The 20,916-nt window shown below is 39.8% G+C and overlaps 2 protein-coding genes across 2 annotated transcripts; one reads left to right on the top strand and one right to left on the bottom strand.

Moving 5' to 3' along the window:
- Positions 1-16: 16 nt before the first annotated feature.
- On the bottom strand, positions 17-10,505 carry UQCRC2 (ubiquinol-cytochrome c reductase core protein 2). Its single transcript, XM_082772165.1, has 14 exons — positions 10,351-10,505; positions 8,868-8,960; positions 8,610-8,759; positions 7,652-7,716; positions 6,608-6,664; positions 6,112-6,236; positions 5,496-5,593; positions 5,015-5,072; positions 4,757-4,852; positions 3,690-3,889; positions 3,342-3,422; positions 2,711-2,787; positions 1,081-1,234; positions 17-258 (listed from the first exon to the last, which is right to left on the bottom strand). The coding sequence occupies exons 1-14, from the start codon at positions 10,384-10,386 to the stop codon at positions 175-177; spliced, it is 1,374 nt and encodes a 457-aa protein (XP_082628291.1). The 5' UTR covers positions 10,387-10,505; the 3' UTR covers positions 17-174.
- A 433-nt stretch (positions 10,506-10,938) lies between these two features.
- CRYM (crystallin mu) lies at positions 10,939-20,851 on the top strand. The gene is made up of 8 exons (XM_082772167.1): positions 10,939-11,205; positions 11,449-11,599; positions 12,655-12,717; positions 15,023-15,124; positions 15,655-15,838; positions 17,981-18,102; positions 18,798-18,882; positions 19,548-20,851. The coding sequence occupies exons 1-8, from the start codon at positions 11,033-11,035 to the stop codon at positions 19,610-19,612; spliced, it is 945 nt and encodes a 314-aa protein (XP_082628293.1). The 5' UTR covers positions 10,939-11,032; the 3' UTR covers positions 19,613-20,851.
- Positions 20,852-20,916: the final 65 nt, after the last annotated feature.

Below are 20,916 nucleotides of genomic sequence, written 5' to 3'. Positions count from 1 at the left end.
AAAAATCAACACAATGTATGAACTCAGCACTTTATTTGATGAGTGCAAGCCCACAATTACACCAGGTTAATTTCCTGAAAGAACTGAATTCATAAATAACAATGTAGTAATTTATTTAGAACACAGGTGATTTATAGTTCAGGTCCATCATGAAACTGTATCCCAGCTTTGTTTTTACAACTCATCAAGAAAAGGAGTATTTCCCAAATCACCACTAGCTGCCATGGATTTCTTCCCACTGACAAACTTCTTCGCAGCCTGAAAACACATCAGAAAAATTGATGTAAGGATATATTCACTACAACAGAGTTTCCTGCCACTCATAGCCTCAACCTGAAGTCATTAAAAGAAATAAGTGACTCCATGACCTACTATAGTAGGTCATTGAGTCTACAGTTTTCATTTGGCTGTTTAAGCTTACTTGCTCCTAATTCAGCTCCTCATTACTTTAAAGGGGAATGACAGAATGACAGCTAGCTATAAAAGGCATAAAATCTTTGGAAGTGGATATTCCCAGAATTCTACTTACACCACCACAAGATACAGTGGTTCTGTCCTTATTGCTAAAGCTATTGCTAGTTACTACTGCAACACAAATAAGTGATGACTAGAAAAATAAGTTTTGTCTTAAAACATCTCTCTGATGGATTTTTGGATGGAATTTGCTTCAAGTATAAACTACATTGCTATTCTGAATTACCTTGCTGCTATATCAGTTTATCACTGAAAGCCTAGTTGTTTTATTAAGCGCACCAAGTATTCTAAGCTCAGGAATCCTAGAAGTCTTGACACAGAGCTGCCCATACTGAAACTCATAGCACATTTTCCTTTAATACTGGTTGGCAGTTTGATCCTCTCAGCTACACTGGCTTTATATAAATAAATATATAGTCTTTTAAATTGAATTAAAGGGCCTTCTGTTAATAAAGGCCTCAAAAGATAGACAACTGGTATATGTAAGCTAATTGCTTAAAAGAAAAGATGTGTGTGTTTTATAAACACACACAAATGAACACCACTTTTGTATTAAAATCTTACACAGTGATTAAGAAACACCTGTAAATGCTGACACATACTTACATTCACAACATCAGCAGTGGATACTGAGTCAATTTTTTGAGCAACAACAGATGGTGATGTGTGTGTGCCAGAAACCAATGACTCGGAGCCAATTTCATTCAGCAAACCTTCTGCAGATTCCACTGACATCAAATAGGCAGCTTTCAGCTGATTTCTGCCAAACAAAGCATTAAGCAAGTGAGCACATGGGTTCTGTTATTACCACCCCTTGCAAGTGCAATGAGTTTTTAGCATTTTAACTTTTCAAGATTTTGATAGATTTTCCTAACCATAGAAACCTTTCATGCTTGAAAAAGGCACCACAAATAGTCAAAGCATGAAATCAACAGGGTAATGGAATACCACCTGCCTCGGAATGATCAGCCACCCCACGCAATCAGGAGATCTCTAGCTCAAAATTTGTTTCTGTTTGAAGTAACTAATACAAGTACTTCACAAATTAGACAAAACCTATTAAGTTAAAAAATCAGGTTTGAAATTGATGCCTACATCTTATCAAGAACTGATGTGTGTAGAGCAATTTTATGGTAAAGCAGCAGTGATTGTAAATGTTCCTTGTAGAATAGTTCAATTTTCTGGGAAAAGACATCAGATTCATACTGTGATTTTTTTTCCTGGTATAGACAGTCTTACTGCTACTCAAGAAAATCTTAATTAAAAAAGGGTTAGTGGCAGAAAATAGCTTATTTCAATAGAATAGGACTAGGTACCTTGCTATTTTTGACTGAATTGCGGTATTCTACAAACATCACTGACCTTGAGAATTTTTTGTCACTCATGTAAAACAAATGTAAAACAGAATGTGTACCATTTAGCTACAAGTGACTATGGCACAACTAGTCATGTCTAGCTTATGTATTCTGTAATCAAGATTTACATGGAGTCCTATAAGCATTTCACATACACAGCAGACAGCATTTTTGTTTTTCTACTTGAGTGAATCTGTACCATATTGTATTGTACAATTACAGCTTTAGAGGCTCAGTGCAGTTTAAACTCCGAGTAGCATTAAACACCATCTCACTAAATGTGTATAGCCCTCTATAAATCATGAACTCCAAAACTCTGCTATTATTACACCTCTGACAGCAATTTTCGCCTTCTCAAAGGTTCCTAAGGGAAAAATATATTTAGAGCACCTGGATGTAATATCACTAATTCAGTGCTTTACATTTGTAAATCCTCATTACTGCTATTCTTAGAAGATTCAGAAGGGCGTAGTTGCTTAATATGACTGTTTCAGGAATTACTGCAGTGTGACTGTACAGGGAATTACCTAAATAATGTATTTTAGAATTCTAATTTAAGTGCCTTAGTACAAGGGAGTATGATTAAAACAACATCATCTGTTGATGCTTGCAAATTCCTTACACTGAAACAGTTAGTTGAAAATATTAACATTTATTGAACAAGTTTTTATGAGGACATACCGCTAACAGAGAATCAGTGTAGCTTCAGGGGAAATAAAGTCTATTGATAGTGCTTCAATTTTAACACAGAAAAGGAAGCATTTCACAATAGAAATAGTTACAGCACTATACAAGCCCTGCTGTACAGAATAGCCCAAGTGCTTGACAAGTGGCTGCACGTTAAGGAACCTCTCTATCACATTAGATGGTCCTTTACTCACTTTGCCTTTGTGACATCTTCATCTGTGACACCGCCTTGAGCAATTGCCTTCATCTGGTTCAAAGCAGCTTTAATGACCTGAGAAAAATTAAATCACATAAGATTTCTTCCAGCATTTAATTTAAACATGTTATTCCTATTATCTGATATTTAGAAAGACTTCAGGGGAAAGCAGCTGATAGTAGTAGGATTGTTAGGTCAGCCTCAATATTGAACAGCTTTAGAACAAAACTAAAAACACCCATAAATGCCAAAACATGATTAAAAAAGAGCTGTCTGGATCTGAATTGCAACACCATGTTAATTTGTATGGCCTCACTATTTTTCAGAGTATTTAGTTCTGTCAGCTTAATGAGCTGGCATGCTCATCACAATCTACTTAGGTTTAAAAATTTCAAGTTCTACAATCAACAATCCATGGTACTTTACTAGCTCTAGTTCATATTACATATTTGTACTTTTGAGAAAGTAAGTCTCATTGCCAGCCTACAGAAATGTTGTAACCGAACACGCAGCACTGTCATACAAGAAGGCAGATCAATTGTATTTAAGAAAAATTAGTCTCTGCCTCAAGCCAAAGCACTATTTTGTCAGTTAGGTTGTTAATACTTAAATTCTTATCGGCAACTCACCTGCCCAGCATCTTGAGCCTGGGATATGGTATAAAACCCGAACAGACCAGAATCAGAGTAATTAACATTAAATGCGGAAGCCTGAAAAACAAACATCATCATCTATTGTCTCAAGTAGCAGAACAACTCGGTATTGAGCATAGGGAAATTACTATAAGGATCCAAAATACTGGAATTCAGGAAGCTAGACTCCACCTGTGCAAAGGAAAGATCACATTGGAATGCCTCCTCTGAAATATTTTACCTTATGCAAGAATTAACTAATGAAGACTCTAGCTGGAAAGAGTAACCTCTCAAAGGATAGCATGCATTTTGCTTAAAACATGTGTAGTGACTTTCTGAACTTACATCAAATGGCTGAGTAGTTGCTTTAGCAACACTCTGGTACAGTTTGCTGGTAACATTGCTTCCCCTCTTGATAAGGGGTCCAGCACCCAAAACATGCTGAAGGACACTGAATGCATTTGCTTCCTCACTTCCAACAGCAGCTCCTTCTATTACAACAGCAGCATGGACAAGGCTATCACCATTCTGTTCTCTGATTTCTCCTAAAAATACAGTAACAGAATAAAAAATTATGCAGCATTCAGTTAAAAACTGCTACACATTCAGAGGTAGGGAAAGGAAACACTTCTGCCCGGGGTTATTTTTGTGATGGAGAAGTCAGGTTGTGAAGTTATTGCATACATAGTCAGGAAAGACAGAAAGAAGCTGTTAGTAAGCTGTAGGTCATCATGTAGCTTCCTAATCATTAAACCCCCTTACAACCCTAAGACACTGCTCTTAACACTTATTAAAACAATTACATTCCTTTGAAAAAAGCATTTAATGAGATCCCCTGCGTTCAAAAAAAAATAAATAAATGTCTTGCAAGCATAAAACCAAGTACATTACTACACCTAATTTGAGCCTGATCCTAAAAGTATAAGATGATAAAACTGAGTCTCCAGATAACAAATATATAAAAGTACTGTACCCTCTGTTCATAATTCTGACAAAGCCTTGCTTTGTCTTTTATGAAACACTTAACACAGTCTAACAGATCTTCCCTAACAGACAGTCTCCAACTGATTCTAGACATTCTTAAACTACTCTCTACCTTTCCCAATTTTTAAGGGAATCTTCCCAGATATGCCAAGAAAAAATATATGCCAGCCTGTTTTTCCACTTCACAGAACAAATGATCATGCAGGTAAAGCTTTATTGAAGACACAGGTTCTGTTTTATCCCAGGACCTTCCATGGTGGGGAGAAGGAAAATCCTCTGTTTATCTAGGTGGGAGATACCACTCAATTTTTATTTCCCATGCAGAACGCTTAGCACATCTACATAGTTTTCATCTGTAACTTTAAATAATACTACATTTATAGTAATCCCCCCAAATCATTCAGAACAGGTACAGAAGACTTACTTACCCCCTCGGTAGACAGCCTTTACACTAGAAGTACCAGCTCCACTTCGGATATTTAGAAACTGCTCTGCAACTTGCTTTAAGGTAGAATGCTTTACACCTGCAATGCAATAGTTTATTCCAAGTAATGTCACTGTTACGTAACTGCTATAGTTTTTCAGTAACATAAGTGTTATCATAACAATCTTCTTCTCCAGAGAACTCAGATTTCTATAGTAGTTTTCCCTTATGAATTGCAGTGTCCATTAAAGAACATACATACCTATTCCTACAAGAGCCATTCTCGCACTTGTGAAATTGTTCTGCACAAAATGGTGAAGCTGCAACAGTAAAGTCACATTTTAAGGTATTTGGCATAAAGAACAAAAATGAAAAGCAAGTTCCTGACATTCACTGTTCAGACCTTATACTTCCTAAAGCAACCAACTCCAATGTTTCCAAGAACTGTCTGTAGAACAGCATTTTACATGCTTTCCAGTGACAGCCGCAAAACCCTTTTATACAAGACACATTTCATTGACAGCCTTACTATCAACAGAAAGTCGCTGATGTTAACAACCCTTTTAAATGTGAATATGAGTTCTAAACTCAATACTAAAAGCATCAAGGCTACAAATTAGTTTAGCACCAGACTAATAAGATAATAAATACTTACTATATATTTGCTAAATTAATTTTCTCTGTCAAGTATCAACTATTCTTATTAAGGAAACTAAGATAGACTTATAACACAAGAATCCTACCTGCTCAGATGTAATTTTTCCAATTCTGTAATCTGGACAATATAAGGGGTTTGCCAGAGCAGTCTTGTAAGCTGCAGCATGCAAGTTTTCCAGCACTCCTAAGAGGAACAAAGTTTATGACTAACATAATAGCTACTTTAATGAACATTATGAATGAATCTAAATGTTACACCAGTGACTGAGCTATGGTCCACTTCCACACTAAGGCATTCATCCACAAGATCTGCAATAGCAGGACTGTAATAAGCTAAAACTCAGTATTGGACAAGTCCTTAAGCAACAGTCTGCAGACTTCTACCTTTTAAAAACACTAAACACTTGTAAATGCTCAATGCTTTTTGAGCCTCATCAGCAAGCTGCAGATACAGTTGTTTTTTGTTTGTTCATTTTTCTTTTGGGATGGAGAGTGGTAAAAAACAGTAACATTGTTATATGTGAGCTGGAAAAAAAAAAACATGGATTTGCTAAGAAATTCCATAGCAACAGAAAGACAATACCTATCAACAGGGAAAGGGTGAAAAATGGAATAACCAGGTGACTAAGCAAAGTTTTCCAAAGTTTGTCATTTTGAAGATACTCCCATGAAGCCAATACATTGATCAGAAAATACACCTACCAACTTGAGGATTCTGAAATGCAATTGCTTTGTCAACTTTTAATTGTGGCTGAAGATCAGATACTTCCCATCGCCTGAACTCTGGAGCTGTGGTGACATTTAGAAGGTACTCCATTACTGTATCACTAGAGAAAAAAGTTACAAAGGGATTAAACACAACAAAAGTAACATGTATTTCTTTCCTAGTTGAAAGCAACTCAAACCACCCAATAAGAAGCACATTAACAGAGTATGTCACTAAAGCCAGAGTAGTTATTAGCACAGCTGTATGACAGATGAGAGTTCTAATTCAGTTCTGCCGCATCCATATGCTTGTAAGAGAAAAACAGAAGCTAAATATTAATGCAGTACAGAAGCTAAATATTAATGCAGTAATTTACTGATTTATTACCACGACATTAAAACTAGAGTAACACCTACCCTTTAAAATGGTAAGTCTCTGCTTTACTACAGAGCAATTACAATTATTTGGTTTACAGTTTATCTGGATACCTACACATAGTCACGCAGGCATTCAACAGAGTAAGTCATTTTCTCTCTCGTTGAGTACACACTAAACAAGAAAAAATACAAAAGCCATTTTAGCAGAGAGCATACGAAGACATTGACTTTTACACGTATTCCCCTATAGCCTGAAGCTTTCAGCAAGGTATTGACTAGAATACAAGTTCAGGTTAACTCTGTTCCAGATGAATGTTTAAAGGAATGGTAATAGGAGCATTTTGATACACACAGTCCTATAGGAGAAATAGATATACCTAAAACCCATGTCTTAGGTATTCAGGTAATAGCAAGTATATTCAGGTTATAACAAGTACCTTGTGACTATCCAAATATAGGATACCATCATAATTCAAGGTAAAAAAAAAAAAAAAAAAGGCCAAAACATGAAAAGCCAAACATGAAAAACATGTATAAATAGCAAGCAAGGTAATTTAGAAATAATTCTCTTTGGGCAGAGAACAGTCTGTCTTTTTCATTTGCCTCAACATATTTTTTTGCTTAACAAAAAGGGTAAAGTTTAGATTTATCTAAATCTGTCTTTAACCAAATTCTACATAAAATAATCTTACTGGTTAATTTCCAAGAAACAATGCAAGAAAGCAGGTACAGCTAGATCCCTCTTTTCTCTCTTAGGTTTTGTTTTCTACACTTTAAACTCTCAAGTCCCAAAATCCAGCAACTGCTTGAATTGTTCCCAAAACTGCAGTATGAGTGTTATCTATTCACAAAAGAAGGGAAAAAATAATAAAAATATCAGCAGACCTCAGCAAGTTTAATCTTGAAGACTTAAACTGCAGAAAGCACATTAAGCTTTCTGTACAAATCATAAAACTATTATTTAAAATGCAAATCATGTGTGCACTCTTGAACCTTAGTGAAAGGAGAAGTACAAAAGTCATTCCTTGTCAATGTGCACCATTCCCACGCTGAGCTTATCCACCTACATATTTTAATGCTTATTGTTTCAAGTTTCCCTTTGTCATGTAGCTTGTTTTTATCTTACCAAAATAGATTAGGTTTATGTGCGGTTACAAACCTTAGGCTACCCCCAACAGCTTCAATGCCACGAGTTATCCTGAAGCAAGATGCTCCTTTAGTAGTCTATTAAAAAAGAAATAGGAAAAAAAAATTAATAAAATTATAGCTATTTTAAGAACAAATTTGCCAGAGGTGGTTCAGCACTCAGGCAGATTTGAAACAGTATCTGTTTATTCATTTATACAGAAAACATTATATATGTAAGAAAAGTTAAGCCAACTTACTGCATCCTTGCTATCATTTCTATCATCTGCTCTGATTTTCTAATGTAATTGCTCACATAGTTGCTCCCCAGTCCCATTCCATGAGAATAATCCAAATTTCATCAAACATTTAATAGGATTTTTAACTTAAATAACCTTAACACAACCAGGACAACAGATGCCTACACATACTGTTAGGCTACAAGCTGTCTGGGGAAAGTGACTTCTGGCATTGGTTAGGAAGGAGGTAATAGGCAGCTAGGACATTATTTTTTTCTGCCTGAAACTGAAGTAGATTGAGAATACATTTCACAGCAGTCACTAGTGCTGAGTAACTCTGTCACAATCTGGCTGGTGTGCAAGGATCCGCAGCTACAGCCAGATAACAACTGAGAAAAGCATAGAACAACTATCTGGAAACATTCTACACATACAGGCGAGTTTCTATCAGACATCTGAATTATCTTTTATTGCAGCTTAAGTTACATGCAAAGTTTATTATAGTTGAATTGTGTATATAATTTAAGACACTATGAAAAAGTACAGAGCCAAATAAATAACATTGTCATCCAGGAAGTAATGGCATTTTTCTTGCATTTAAGCCCAGTAACCAACTATCAACGTACATTGTTTTCTGCGCTGTATGATAACGTATGCTACATGTTACCATATCACCTCTTTTTGAAGTCATACATGTAAGCTTCCCACCATTTAATCTATCGCCAAAAACAGTAACAGAGAATAAAAATTTACCAAAGTAGATGCAAGCCGAAGTAAGTGAGCAGTTCCCAAGTTACCAGTGGTTTCATATCTGCTGCCCGCTTTAATGAACACACCAATTCTTGAAGCTGGAGAAAAGTTTTCCAGAGATGCAATAACTAAGCCATTTGGTAATTTTGTGATCTGCATTAAAATAAAATTTGGTTTACTGATCCATTAGAAATACTGTCACAGGTCTTCTCTGACTGACTTATAAATAAAAAGATAAAAAATACCAGTATTCATACTGACCTCCAGATCCTCAGACTCTGGAGATAATTTCACTCGTTCAGCAGTTGCTGATGGTGCAACTTTAGGAGCTACTTTAAGTGAGTACAGTCTCTTCTAGAGGACAAAGCATAAAAGAAAGGATTTTCTGAATTAGTTCATCACGTTACATTGCATACTGAAGAAGCAAATTAATTTCAAGTTGAAATGCAACAAACAACTTCAAGTCCCACAATAAAAACAGTTATTTCCTGTTAAGTCCTCCAGTCATTTTTACATCACTGTTGAAATCTGTACAATGATTTATAAAAGGTTTTTGGAAGTTCAATGAGTAGTACTTAGGAAAGCTTATTTTTCTTTTTGTTGTCCCATAGCATGAATCTCTGTTGACATTATATAGTCTGTAAAACTACTGCATAGGAATTAACTGAACAAATAGCTAAGTAAACCCCATGAACACAGGATAACTTCATAGGTAACTTTATGTGGTACAGGCAGTTCAACTCAGAGTCAGAATATCAACCTATCTACACTGATTACTGAGCACAAATAGGACACAGAAGCAAGTCCCCAAACTGCAGAGCAATAATTAGAAGTAGGCCTTCAAATTGAACCACTTTCCCTTTCAGCAGGTGGCAACTGAAGTGACATTAATGTTGATTTCAAATCTTAAATGCTATTCCCTTCCACATTTTTTTCCTCTGTGAAGTAAGCGTATTTATTGCTCTTCTCAAATCAAAAACCCTCACCCCCTTACATCTCAAAGTAAAAAACTGAGTGACAGGCACACCACTGCAGTCAGCAGTAGGGACAGCAATGCTGGTACTGCCCTTACTTCACCACAGGCACCATTTAACATATTTCGAGTCCAGAAAAAACTCCTTTCTCCCCTCACCACAAATTCGTTAAGATATCTAATCTTAACCTCTAAGCCTTCTTATTTATTAACTAGTAGTGTATGCCTACAACTGACTTCGAAGCTTTCTGACACAGAATCCCCTGAGGGCATTTCCAGCAGGCAGCTCCCCCAGGACGTGCCCCGGCCTCACCGGGACGTTTTCCAGCACCACCCCGCCGCCAGGCCCCGCTCGCCAAGGGCATCACCTTGGCAAAAGCGCCCCTGGCGAGCCGCACCGCCGGGAGGCCGCTCACCCCCCTCCCCGCCGAACCGAGCCCCGGGGGAGCCCCGGGAGAAGCCCCCGGCCCAGCAGGAGCTGCCCTGAGGCCCTCCCGGGCCGTGCCCGCGGCCTGCCTGACCTTGAGCCGCCCCCTCCCGCTCCCGCTCCGCCACTCGCCCTCTGCCGGCCCCGTCCTCCTGCCCCTGCCCCTCACTCGCAGCCCCACAGCTCTGCCCGCTCCGCCCGCCCAGAGCCCACCGACGCGGCCCGCCCGGGCTCACCACCCTGAGGCCGGCTTTCACCAGCCACCAGGACCCTGACAACCGCCCTGGCATCCTACTCCTCCGCCTGCCCGCCGCCACACGCCGCACCCCTCAGCCCGCGCTCACCGACAGAGCCGGCGCGACCCCCGCGAAGCCCCTCATCCTGCCGCGCCCGCTGAGGAGAACAAGATGGCTGCCCCGGGGGAAGACTCTGCCTTCCCGGCACGCCCTGCGCCGCCGCGACTTTCTAGCGAGCCGAGAGCGACAACTCTACTGCTCGCGGGTAAAAGTCCTCCTCAGGCGGGGGCGGCTGCGCGCATGCGCGGGGCGCGTCTGCCCGGCCTGTGCGGGCCGTATCTGCCCGGCCTGCGCGGGGCGCTGTGGGGCGCGCCGCCATCTTGGGGCTGGGGGTCTCTGGGCGCGCCGCCATTTTGTGGCTGTGGGGGCCCGAAGCGAGCCATGGCGCGGCTCTTCGGTGGCGCTCGCAGCCGCCCCGTCTCTTGGCAGTGTCCGAGGGGGACCAGCGGCCGTTCTCGGGGTTCTGGAGCTCGCTTAAGCCCCAGCGGGGCCGTTTCACCGCCCGCTGTTTCTATGTGTGGGGTGCGAAGCGCCTCTGCAGCGGGCGAGGACTACGGGACGCGCGACCGGGCGCGGGGGGCTGAGGGAGGGGGAGGCCGGGCCCGCGGGGCGGCGCTGCTGAGGGGCGGGGGGCGGTGGCAGCCGCCGGGTACTTAGCGGCGGTCGTGGGGACAGAGCCCGGTGCTTCAGCCCCGTGTCTCTGCCTGGTGCTTCGGCCCCACCGCTCGCCATGGGCTCGGCTCCGCCCGTCTTCATCGGCAGCGACGAGGTGGAGAAGCACCTGCACCGCGCCAGCCTCCTGCTGCCGGCGCTGGAGGCCGCCCTGGGCAACTTCTCGGCCGGAGCAGCCGGGGGCGTCGTGCAGCCGGTGCGCGCCGTGGTGCCGGTGCGGCCTCACGGCGGGTGAGGAGAGCGGGGCGGCTTCCCCGGGCTGCCAGGGGAGCGGGCCGGGCAGGGGGTGATGCTTCCCGTGGCCGCTGTCAGAGGGAGGAGGTCGGGTCCACCGCGGGGAAGGAGAGGGATGGGTGAAATCAAAGTGTCGGGGAAAGGTGGTGGTACCCAGTTGTTGATTAACTTCCCCGTAAGCGCTTGATGTTAACCGTTTCGGTGACTCTGATGCTGAAATTAAGTAATCCTCTTTGAAAGGTACCTGGGAGTTATGCCTGCTTACAGCGCTGCAGACGATGCTCTGACAACCAAGTTGGTGACTTTTTATGAGCACAAGAAAGATTCTTCTGTTCCCTCTCACCAAGCGACTGTCCTCTTGTTTGACCCAACCAACGGCTCTTTAAAAGCTGTGAGTTGAGTGCAACACTTCTGCATTCTCCTCTGTGAATGTTCTGCCAGCTTTCCCTTTTAATTTGTAGACATTGAACTTCACTGGTGTAAACTGGTGTAAGTTTATCATTATTAAAATGTGTTTGTGCCTAATTGGAATTTGGCTGGAGGTCTTACATCTTTCATGCGTGTTAAACAGTACTCTGTGTCCTTTTGTCAGCTGTTTACTGTAATTTGTGATTTGAAGGGAGTCTGTTGGCTCTCAGGGTGACTAGAAGAGAGAGATGATCTGGAAATGTTTACCTTGAATTTTGAAGGAAAAAGGCTTGCTTATTGAAGAATCTTGCACCATCTTAAGCCTAAATCTAAAGAGAAATGCAATTGGTATCAAAGGGAATAGTATTCATGGTCTTTTTTTTTTTTTTAATTAATAATTAAAATGGCCAACATTCTTAAAAATTACACTGTTGTAATGGTGATTATTAAAGGACAAAAACTGGTCATGAAAAGTATAATAGCTTTTCATTCTCCACTGTATTGAAAAAACATCCTTTGTCTTAAAGGCCCAAAAATCATTTATACATAGCAGTTAATACACTTTGAGACTGGAATGTCCTCCCATGCATGATACACGCACAAGGAGTTCCATGGTTCTCTGTCACCCTTCTATTACAGGATAAAGCAGTGCAGCTCAAGAATTACTGCCAGCTTGAGCTGGTCCCTGATTGTACCAGAGTGCAGAGTATTGCAGTTGTATCAGTCCCTATACTGGAAACCAAGGAAGTGAAGTGCACCTGCATGTGAGTTAGGAGTAGCTCAGATTTGACCATTTTTCACTCAATTTGTGCTGGTGGAAGGGCATGAAAGAACTGGAATAAGCAGACGATCTGCCCACTTTGTACATGGGCTTCATGTGCTTTGTGGTTGCTGTAGTACTAATTACTGACCTTTATATTTTTGTCTGTGCCCTTAATATAACTTAATGCATATAATTCACAACTTGGTGAAAATATTGGGCCTTTATACATGTTTTCACTGTTTGTTTCAGTCTCATTTTGTTTTTTTTTTTAAAAGGTTCTAGATGGCAGTGTTATTACAGCAAAACGAACCGCAGCAGTTTCTGCAATAGCTACCAAGGTATGTCTTCTATTTCCTAAATCAGAATGGACTCTGTTTGTGGTGTTATCACCACCATATATATATATGTACACACACACATACACACATTTATTTATATATATCAAGTAACTAGAGAGAGTGACGTGTCTTTCACTGTGTGTCAATTTACTTCAAGTTAGAAATAACGTACGTACCTTCAGGGAAAACTTAAAGCACTATTTTCTCGTTTAATTGTGAGTTGTGTTTGGCTTTAAAATTTTGTATGTAATGGCACGAGGAATCTGTGCTGTGTTTTTGTGCTTCATTCTGCATTCTTCAGGGAGTTTGCTTTGGTTTCCTCTGATTTTTTGTTTCTCCTGTGCTTGTCTTAACATGCTTCTTATGGCATTGGGTGATAAAGCTGTGGTAACGTATTCAGTTTTGTTTAGATGTGTATTTTCTGCTATGAGGCCAGTACAGGTGAGTTTCATTGGACCTGGAGAAAGAAGAAAAAGGGGGGCAGTGTGGGTCCTCTTAAGACAGGTGATGTCTATAATAGTTGGTAGACTTGTCCAGAGGTATCTGTTGGTCAATTTCTCTGTCACTGTACGATGTCCAGATGACTAGCCCTGACTACAACCATAAACTTCAGTGTCTGAAAGACAGGTGATGTAAATCTTAGTGTATGTTGCTTTACATTGTTTCAGTTGGAAATTGTTGCTGTCAAATTCTTTTTTAAAACAATATTTGGCTGTGCCCCTAGCACTGGGTAGAGAGCAAGTCACCTTCCATTGTATAGCAGTATTTTAGTGTTCACCTCAGAGAACGAGGCAGTAAGAAGAGGGCCAGAGCTGAAAGGTACTTTTGTTTTTCACCTGTCAGCTTTACATCAGACCGAAGGCTGACCTCACCACTTCATTAGTGGCTGTCTTCATGCCAGCCTAAATCTATCCATGGCAATAGAACTAAACTGACATAAAATTGGAGTGAAGAACCTGTCCCCAAGAGCTTCCCAAGGGACAGAACAATTTACAATGGATTCCTCAAACATTAGGTTAGAGGACCTCATTCATTTAATCTATTTTCTACTTAGACGGTTCTAACAGTTTTTACACAGTCAGGGCTCTGCTGGCCTCAAAGGAGTTTGGCTGCTAAAGGGACTTCACGATCAGACCCTTCATTATTGTCTGCTGTTTTGGGAATTATTCAGGAGTGTTTGAGTTTAGCTCATAGTTGTCATCTTGTCCCCTTTATGGCATTCACTTTTTAAAGACCCAGTGCTTTTATGCAAGGAACCTTTGAAATAAGTGCTTCTGTGTCTTTGAAAGAAACATTAAAAAGAGTTCTTGCTACTGAAAAATGTGATCAATGAGATTTTTTTCAATTTTCTTACAGCAGAATAAGTGTTGAGAGCCTACACAGTTCAAAAGCTTTTTATACAGAAGTGAGTGGCCACAGCAAATGCATAAACAAGACACAAGGATAGCTTAGGGCTGGACTCCAGCAACCCTCTCTTCTCCCTTGCCAAATAGTGGTGAATCACAGGCAAAAACTAAACCAGAAAACCAAAAACAGCCATAAGTCTGCATTTCAATCTTGTTTTTCACATTGCTGTTTTTGCAGTACATGGTGCATAGATACAGTTTTTAAGAAAATTCCTTTCTCAGACTTGTAAATCAGGAGTTTCACCATCTGTTGTGTCTAGATCTAGAGATCGTTGTGTTTTGGGATACAGAATAAATACGTGTAGCAGTACAGGGTATCTGGGGAAATATTTTATGTATGAGGAAAAACGTTGAAAGGGCCCACTGCTTTCACAACTTCAAATGTGGACATGGGCAGTGTAGGAGAAAAGACAAAAAACAAGGGGTGAGAGGAACCTGAAAGTAATGCTTGTTTTCAGCCAGTACAGAACATCAACACTACAGTTTTACACTTGATTAATCCCAAAGATGTGATACATTATACTAATAGTAGTGTGTGCTAAGGCCCCAGAATCTACGTTGGTTCACGCTGTTGGATGTTAAGTCTGAATTTCGAACTTAACAAACGTGAACAATTAAAATCCAGAATCAAGCCAAAGGATACTTTGGTGCTATTGACGCTAGCTTTTGCATTACTGTATGTATCTGTGTGCATATAGATATATATATACATATATAGTGGTTATTGAATATTTATTTCTATTACTAGGAATTTAATACTAGCTTTTGCATAAAACCATTTTTTGTTGTTTAAATGGATTAAGATTACTGCTTTCTTTTTGTAGTATATTGATACCTATTTCTTATCTGTTAATATATTGTCTTACCTATGCTTTTTTTGTATGTTTGATACCGCTCAGTTGTTAATGCCGGCTTTTGCAGAAGTGCTGTGTATTTTGGGAGCTGGCGTTCAAGCATATAGCCATTATGAAATCTTCATGGAGTTGTTTACATTTAAAGAGGTAATGGACACAACAGGGCACATTCTTTTTTGTCTGTGATATTTCAGGAGGATATTTTATAAATAAAACATGCTACAGACAAAGTTTCACTTCAGAGTTTAACAGTGTTTTTGATCCTGTTTACGCAGAACACAATAATACTCTGAACACCTGTAAAATTTCTTGCTCAAATGTTGGTCCAAGTGTGTTGGAAACAAAGTCATGTTTCAGATGGTGTTTTTTTCCCTGAGAAAATCTTACTATGTATGCCATGTTTGGGTGAGCTTTCTGTGACTTTCCATTAAATGTATTTATTGGAAATCCTTGTGTTTTATAAATACGTTTTGACAAGGAGCTGTTACTCTGGCATTGCAAAAAAGCCAATTCAAATGTAGCTGCCCACCCATGGAATTTTCTCACTTATATGGTGGCAATGTTAAAGGGGGAAAAAAAAAGTTTAGGATTGATGTGACTGAAAACTGAAACAGTCTATTCTGTTTCAACAAGGAGAAACTCTCCAGGCTGATCTGTTTTTTCTTTCTTCCTTGAAGGTCAGGATATGGAATCGCACAAAAGAGAATGCCGTGAAGTTTGCTAACTCAGTTAATGGTCCGGTGCAGGTCTGCTCTTCTGCTCAGGAGGCAGTTACAGGGGCTGATGTGATTATAACAGTCACCATGGCAACAACACCAATTTTATTTGGAGAGTGGGTAAAACCAGGTGCCCATATCAATGGTATGCTATGTTCTCATCATTTAAGGACATATTTATTATCATGTATGTTCACATACACCATTTTTGCTACTGTGTTGTTATTTCATGTTCACTTGCTCTCCATTTAAATAGCCCATACAAAAATGTTATTTCCAAAGTGATTCCTGCTCAGTCTGTTGTTTTGCTGGTAGCACTCATCCTTCCTTCATCCACTTTCATAAGCTCCTCTATTTGTTCATTTTGGGGCTGATCACATTGATTTTTACTGGAGTTTAAAAAAAAAATAATAAATGCAATAACCAAGTAAGAACCTCATAGTTTGACCTCTCATTATAGGGAGGTTTTGTTTTTTTTTTTCCTGTCTTTTTGTGATGTTACCACCTTATTGTTCGGAGTTTCTGGATGTGGTGAGATTTGTTTATTTTTTTAATTGTGCGCCTAATTCAGATGACCTTGTGAACTTTCCAAATGGCACGGTAATGAGACAAAAGCGACTTGTCAAAGGGGACGATTTAAAGTAAGTTCCCACATTCTAGCAGCATCCTACCAATTTTCAAACTCAGTTTAGTCCTTTATCATTGAATGCTGTCTGTGTTATGTCACGGCATGGTAGTCAGAAGTACAACCAAAATCAATTAAGATCTACAGTCACTGAAGAGACACATACACAAAAAACCTTTTCCTTTCTTTGTCTTCTTTTTCTTTCTCCATTTAGGCATTCAGGCAACATGGAATCTGTTATTCCGTAACGGTCAGACACTTCTAGAAAACGTTTGACTACAGTAAAACTTTCATTAACCTATGAAAAGTTTGTAATGATCTTTCTGTACTTAAGACAAATCAAGCAGTTTAACTTCTTTAGTTTCTCTAGCTGTGTATAACCTGCTCTTTTTGTACTACTTACAGTGTTACAAGGAGATGATAGAAGCTGTAAGTTTAAAAATCTTGGTTAGTAAAATTCAGCTGTCTACTTGTTCAGGTCTTTGCTGCAAACTACTTTGTTTCTGATCTGTTAAGGATAAATGAGGGATTGTTCAAATCTTATTTGTCTCTATAGACATGTAACATGAATGCAGTCTGGATCAAATTGAAGGACGATAAAATTCAGGTCATTTGGCAATGATCTGATGAAAGAGGAGGAGGGTGCAAAAGATAATGGACAAAGGGAGATAGTTTTCTTATGCCTCAGCTACCCAGAGTGTCTGGCCAAGGATAATCTTCTGGCAAATATAAAATGTTTTAGAGAAGCTTTGTTAGTTAACTTAGTTTTGGTGTGACACATAAACAGCCACCATCGTTTAAGTTGGCAGTCACGGAAACTGAGGCCACTGTCTGCAGAAGAGATGTAGTCTGTTTAACCTTAAGATTATCTTCCCTGAGTTGCTTTGCCAAATGATTGTGGTCTGTTCTGATGGTGCCTTCTGTAAGCAGAAAAGAATAATTATGTCACAGTTAAGTACTGGTGTCATGCTCAGTGCTGTTAACAAAGGCTTGTTTGTTTTGTACTTACACGTACAGTTTCACATCCATACAAGAAATATATGTGATGAGGAAGGGCTAAGAGTGCTATCTCCCCTTTGTCTTCTTAGCATTACTTGGTAGGAGCAGTTTGACCATTCTACCAAAGAGATGGAAACAGTGCCAGCGAAGAACCTCAGTTCTGTGAGATCTGCTTCACAGAGAGTTGCAGCTTAATGCTTCAGCAGGTTGAAGTGCAATGACTTACTGGTTCCAGTAGTCCAGGGTTTGCTTACGAGGATTACAAGACCTTTGTCAGCAGCACCATCTATCTGACTAGAGGTCAAGGTTGCTGTATGTTTTAATAAGGGTAATGCTTTTGGAGGGTTGGATGCAATGTAATCTTTAACTGACACTAATGGAAATTTAAGGAGTCAGCACGTTACAGAAATGGGCCATATACACCTCGGCATTACAGCTGAGGCCAGGTTGAGAGAAATCCCAGCCTTTACCAGTTGTTCAGGTGCATCTTTATTTGTTTGTTTGTTTTTTAAACCAATGAGCATGTCATCAGTGACAATGTGAGACTGTATATTATATTTCCACAGTAATGTCCATTGTTAGTTCACACATGTCTTTTGGACAAAACATGTTTTGAATTCACTTTAAACGTTCTTCCCAAGTTCATTACTTTTATTGTCTCAGCTGTTGGAGCAAGCAGACCAGACTGGCGAGAACTGGATGATGAACTGATGAAGAATTCTGTTCTGTTTGTGGATTCCAGAGAGGCTGCTCTTACTGAATCAGGAGATGTTATATTATCAAAGGTGAGGCTTTTTTAAATGAGGGACTTTCTCTGACAGAACCATGTGCATTCATTATTAACCATTACATGGCACCATATGGCGTTAGCATATTTTCAGCATTGGTCTTTGTGTACAAAGTATTGTTTTGAAAGCTGGACATTTCCTGCACCATTTGGTGGTAGTTGCATATTTTTCAAATCTTCTTGTTAAAACCTGTAACTTTCGCATAAGATTTCAGTGTGACTGACACAAATCTGGCCCCTAGAGACTGGATGACAGAAGCCAAGCAGGCAGTTACTGATTTGCAGAAGTTTGATGGGAAGAGACTATTTTAGGTTTATTGGAGTTTTCTTCTTCTCTTTTAATATTTGTACAGAACAAATATGGTTTCCACTTCTGAGGGTCAGATCAAGTAAGGTATGTGAAGCCCCATCTCTTTTGTTGGATAGGTAACAAGCTATCCACTCTGAAAAGCTTATTTACTGAGGAAACTGACAAATGGTCTTTCTCTGAAAAGCATTCCACTTTCCTGAGATTTCTTTCCAGTTTCTGTATTATTGATATGAATACTGGTCTGCTTTTCAACAGGAAGGAATCAGTTATGGGATAGCAGAACTGGAGGGGTTTCATTTGAAGTCACTCAGGAAAAAAAAAGTTTTAATGTACATATGAATATTACATTTCTGTATAAATATGTATTATTTTTTTTTTCACAGGCGGAGATTTTTGCTGAGCTGGGAGAGGTACTGAAAGGTACAAAACCAGCCCTGCCTGAGAAAACAACGGTCTTTAAATCACTAGGTAAGCCCCTCCTGTGTGCAAGCCTGACAGAAGACAATGCCTTGTTATTTATTAGGTCCCCGATGCGTGGGAAAACTGCTGATCATCTTTAAAACTGCAGTGGCAACACGTTCTACAAAAGGAACTAGACTGTGATTTGCATTTTCTCTTTTTATTGATTTAGCAGGACTGATGTAATGAAAAGAGATAAGAAAGCAAACAAACAATAGGAAAAGTACCTTTTCCATTTCACAGTTATTGAAAAATGAATGCAATGTTTATTAAGGCAGCCCCAACATGAATGTCTTGTTGTCATGCCTCTGAAGTCTGTCCAACCTACAGATAATGTGTCAGTGCACTGTAGTGTTGTGGCTGCTGTTCGGGGAAAGGAACAGGAGTGGTGATGAGTTACCATGTTCTGAGCTGTATGATGTATCTGAAAGGGTCAAACTGTGATGTGAACACTGAATCAGAAAATGAGATTCCTGCTATTACATTAACTTCATATCAGACACACAATTACATGGTGGCAATAACTTTGAACATAACACTGCAGGTGTTTGGGTTGGGGAGTTAATCCTGTTCCTGTCCAATTAGATAACTTTGTAAGTCTTTCTCTTTCCTTCTGAAGCTGTATTATTTAATACAGCTGAAGCACTGTTTGAAGATGACTAATTCTCTTTCAGGGATGGCGGTTGAAGATACAGTAGCAGCAAAATTTGTTTATGATTCCTGGTCAGCTGCTAACTAAAGAGGGAAGTCTACGATGCCAACAAGGCCATAAAATATGAAGAAAATAATTTGCACTTCGTTTCCTTGGATTTTTTGTTAACAAGAAGGGCAGCAATCCTGTCTGAATGCAGCCCTTCTACAACTTTCAAGAATGAAAAGTAAACTGTCACGTGTTTTCCAATGACAAGTGTTAGATACCTTCAGTATTATTAGTAAATATATCTCATGTAAATGCCAAGTGTTAGATATTTGCATTGACATTAACAGGTATTTATGTATTTTGGTATAATTCTGGAATCAGTGCATTTCCTCCTTAATTATTTCTGTAGCGGGAACCTGGGGGTAGATTTCATGCTTCTAGAGGGGTAATTCCTACAGGGTAGAAGACAGCAGTTCAGAGAACAGAGTTTGACGTTTAACTGTGATGGTACTTCAAATACCACTGTGGTTTTGTTATTGCATGGGCAGTTACCTAGTCTTCAGTCTCTCCTGGGGACACAGCCCACCTAGGCTCAAGCATGCATCTTCCCTTCCAGCTCAGGCTGGGGTCTAGAAGTCACCATCCTTACTTCCAGCCCCCGACAGCCCTCACTTCCTGCCCTCAGATACAATTGATTTCCATTTAAGAGCACGCTCCTGAGTGGGACTTCTTTATGAAGAATGATGGTTAAAATCTTCCAAATCTTCCCTATGGTTAGATTTGCTTCCGTAAAAGACCTGGCTCAGGAAGGCTCAAAGAGTGCAAAATTGGAGCTGCTGTTATGTACATCTTAACTGTGAGAAAACTGTATGCAGTACCTTTTTTAGTACATTCCTGTTTGGAGTTTTGCACTTTTCTTGTTGCAAGGAGTCATCCAAAATGTGAGCACTAAAAATGTTTTTTGACTTAACTTTTACCTGTATTCTCTTGGGAGATTTTCCTGTTAATCTATTGTGTTTGTAAGTTGTTTTCTAAGTTTCTTGAAGGTTGAAACAATGCTGAGTTCAGTGGGATAAACTTCAAGTATACAGGCAAATATTTTCATCTTGGCTGTACCATGCATCATTTGGTAATTGTTCTTTCATGCCAGTGGGTATTTGCTGGAGCAGGAATTTCAATGATCCTTTCTTGAAAGAGGAGCCCAGGGACATTCTACAGAAGTTCCAGTTCTGTGCTGTTATGCAACTGCCTTATGAAAGATTGAGCATCTGAAAAATAGCCATTGCCCTGGAAACAAATTCCTGTCTCAAGCTAGAGTTGTGCCTTGTGAAATTTTATTTCATCTTGCATATTATTTCATGTAGGCTATTCCTTCCTTCTGTGGAAGGATTAGATGACATAGA

This window comes from Aythya marila (assembly GCF_965140915.1).
Source record: "Aythya marila genome assembly, chromosome: 15".
Classification (NCBI taxonomy): Eukaryota; Metazoa; Chordata; class Aves; order Anseriformes; family Anatidae; genus Aythya; species Aythya marila.
Note: the sequence above shows the minus strand (reverse complement) of the source record. Positions and strands in the feature narration are given on the sequence as shown.